This window comes from Acyrthosiphon pisum, chromosome A2 (assembly GCF_005508785.2).
Source record: "Acyrthosiphon pisum isolate AL4f chromosome A2, pea_aphid_22Mar2018_4r6ur, whole genome shotgun sequence".
NCBI lineage: Eukaryota > Metazoa > Arthropoda > Insecta > Hemiptera > Aphididae > Acyrthosiphon > Acyrthosiphon pisum.
In genome coordinates this window covers 41,022,008-41,025,004 of record NC_042495.1, presented here as the reverse complement: position 1 = coordinate 41,025,004, position 2,997 = coordinate 41,022,008, and the positions used below count along the sequence as shown (strand labels likewise).

Below are 2,997 nucleotides of genomic sequence, written 5' to 3'. Positions count from 1 at the left end.
CCATTATTGTTTGTCTTTTTCAAACTTGAAAAACTTTTCTATATTAATGATATCAAAAAAATAAAACAACGTTGCACAGCCAAAGTTCTCCTTTTTATGTGGCGAAAATCTTGTTTCTTAGTTATGATTGTAGCCTTCTCGGTTCTTTCCCGCGCAAAACAGTTTTTGGTCACAGTATTGTGCATTTGTAAGACGGTGACAACGCATGCGGGTATAGCGTCCTCTTAAGGACGTATACTTATGTTTTCAGTTTTGAACGTATGTGGTACATGTACAAAACTAGAAAATAAGAATATTATATACAATCTGTAATAATTTATACAATGGGTAATATGGGGGGTACAAGTATACAATACGGTACGGCATGATAGAAGGGGGGGGCTCCAATGACCCTACTTAAAAACACAATATTATAATATTACATCGTACAAGTTTCTAACTTGTTTTAATATATTATTAACACACTACATTATAGAATGATCACAAAGAAAACATGAATAACAATTTTATTTTCTAGAGTAAGGTACTGCCTATTAATAATTATTGTTCGAGATTGAGTTCAATAGACATTTAATATGAGTGAAATAAATAATGACAAACCGGAAATGTGTATTAAGAATATTGATAATTTATACAGACTCATTATAAGGTAAAGTATAAATCTTTTTTGTAATCCACTAATCCGTTGCATTTGCATTTACACTCATTTTTGATTTGGTTTAGTCAACTGTATTATGATGGGCATACATCAATTGCTTCAAGCTTAGCTGTCAAAGTGAATGCTGATCCACCTTGTTCTCCATCAGATGAACTAAGGAGTTTAGTGATGAAATATTTACAACATGAAACCGATGGAAAAAGAGATTCTGAACAAGCATTAAACTTAAATCCAATCCAACAAATGTTAATCGGACCGGGGATTGGTATGCTTAATGATTTATGTATCATATAAATTTATGTATTAAATTCTTTATATTATTTGATTAGATCTGGAGTTTAATAATGATGTTATCTGTACTGCTCCTGAACCATCGCTTTATAAAACTATATTTGTAGCATCCCACAAAGGTGCCTGTAGGGCTGGTGCTTTTAGTCCGGACGGACAGTTAATTGCAACAGGAAGTAATGATGCATCAATCAAAGTATATTTTAAATTATATTTTACAATGTACAATTTAATGACTTATGAAAATAATATTTATAGATTTTGGATGTTGAAAAAATGCACAAAGCACATGAGATTGGTAGCACTAAAAACGAAGGGCAAGTACGTCCGGTAATTCGGACATTGTATGATCATTTGGAAGGAGTGACATGCTTGGAGTTTCACCCTAACAAACCAATTTTGGCTTCAGGTTCTAGAGATTGTCATGTTAAATTTTTTGATTATTCAAAAATAATGTTAAAGAAAGCGGTCAAGACATTAAAAGTATGATGTTTAGTTAAATTGTATGTTTCACAAATTAATTTAACCTCATACAACTTAACATTACAGGATGTGGTACCAATAAAATGTATAAGTTTTCATCCCCTTGGAGACCATATGGTAGTGGGCACCAAATGCCCAATCATTAGACTTTATGACGTAAATACGGTTCAATGTTATGTAAGTTCAGTTCCTAGCCATCAACATACTGGTCCTGTTACATCAATAAAGTATTAGACAAATTATCTTATTTATAATGCCTATTCAATTATTCATAAATGTATTATTTATTATAATGTATTAGGTTTGAACCAGGTGCCAAGTACTTTGTGTCCTCTAGTCAAGATGGTTCAATTAAATTGTGGGACGGTATATCTAATAAATGTGTTAACACATTTGAAAAAGCACACGATGGTAGTGAAGTGTGTTCTGTGACTTTTTCAAAAAATGGAAAGGTGACAATTTTTATGGTTTTATTTTTATAAGCACTATGTTAAATAATTTTCTATTATTTGAATTGTAGTTCATCTTATCATCAGGCAAAGATTCTTTAGTGAAACTTTGGGAGTTGTCTACTAGTAGATGCCTGATTACATATACTGGAGCTGGAACCATGGGTAAACTAGTGTTTTTTTTCATTACGATTGTATAAATAATCAATTTTTCTGAATAGAAAAACAAAAACATCATACTCAAGCATTGTTTAATCATACCGAGGAGTATGTCATGTTTCCAGATGAAGCTACTACATCGTTGTGTACATGGAATGCACGGAATGCTTCTCGACAGAAACTTTTATCACTAGGTAATTAATTTTGTCAAATGCATTTATTTTATCAAAATGTTTTTATTGTGAATTATTTTGTAGGACATAATGGACCTATTCGTTCAATAGTGCATTCTCCAAATTCAGCAGCATTTTTAACTTGTTCGGATGACTTTAGAGCCCGTTTTTGGTATACAAGACACTTGACTGGATCATAAATTGTATATATTTTTTATTTTTATTTATAAAACAGGGGTGGTGCAAGTGCCCATCCCAAAAATTTGATTTGGCTCCTCTTTTGCCCCCCCCTCCCTATAATTTTATGTTTAATTTAATCCAGTGATGTAGTCGTAATTTTTTTAGTGAGTATAATATGCGTAAATGTTTTTGATATGTAAACGTGGGGAGCTTTGCACCCCCCCCCCCCCACACCCCTCTATATATCCTTCTCTGTATATCCTTCGTTATTATTGTATTTATATTTATATAAATAGTTGCATACATTATATTACGATACCATGCCACAATTAAGTCTCTACAGTTTACAATTAAACTCCTAGAAATATATTAAAATACATTTTATTTTTTTATGATTACCTACCTATTTGTTACCTATCGTTCATAAATATAAATTATAGTAAGTAATTAAGTAATTTCCTATATTAAGTTTTAATCAAATAATCAGGTAGGATTCTTAAGTTTCAATAATGTATATAATTAAATAATAAAAACAAGAAACAGGATTAGATATAGGAAAATATTAAATTACAAAATAAAATCTATCACACTCTCTTTGAAGTCATAT

At 30.9% G+C, this 2,997-nt stretch overlaps 1 protein-coding gene across 1 annotated transcript; it reads left to right on the top strand.

The window, feature by feature from the left end:
- The first annotated feature begins 575 nt into the window (after positions 1–575).
- Positions 576–2,600, top strand: LOC100167480 (cleavage stimulation factor subunit 1-like). Its single transcript, XM_029489937.1, has 9 exons — positions 576–649; positions 709–923; positions 988–1,142; positions 1,205–1,429; positions 1,496–1,656; positions 1,731–1,881; positions 1,950–2,043; positions 2,100–2,231; positions 2,295–2,600. The coding sequence occupies exons 1-9, from the start codon at positions 576–578 to the stop codon at positions 2,408–2,410; spliced, it is 1,323 nt and encodes a 440-aa protein (XP_029345797.1). The 3' UTR covers positions 2,411–2,600.
- The last annotated feature ends 397 nt before the right edge of the window (positions 2,601–2,997 follow it).

Coding starts and splice junctions, on each gene's coding strand:
- LOC100167480 (XM_029489937.1), top strand. CDS start 576: ATGAGTGAAATAAATAATGACAAACCGGAAATGTGTATTAAGAATATT. Junction 1,143..1,204: donor GTAATGATGCATCAATCAAA/GTATATTTTAAA, acceptor TAATATTTATAG/ATTTTGGATGTTGAAAAAAT. Junction 1,882..1,949: donor CTTTTTCAAAAAATGGAAAG/GTGACAATTTTT, acceptor TTTGAATTGTAG/TTCATCTTATCATCAGGCAA.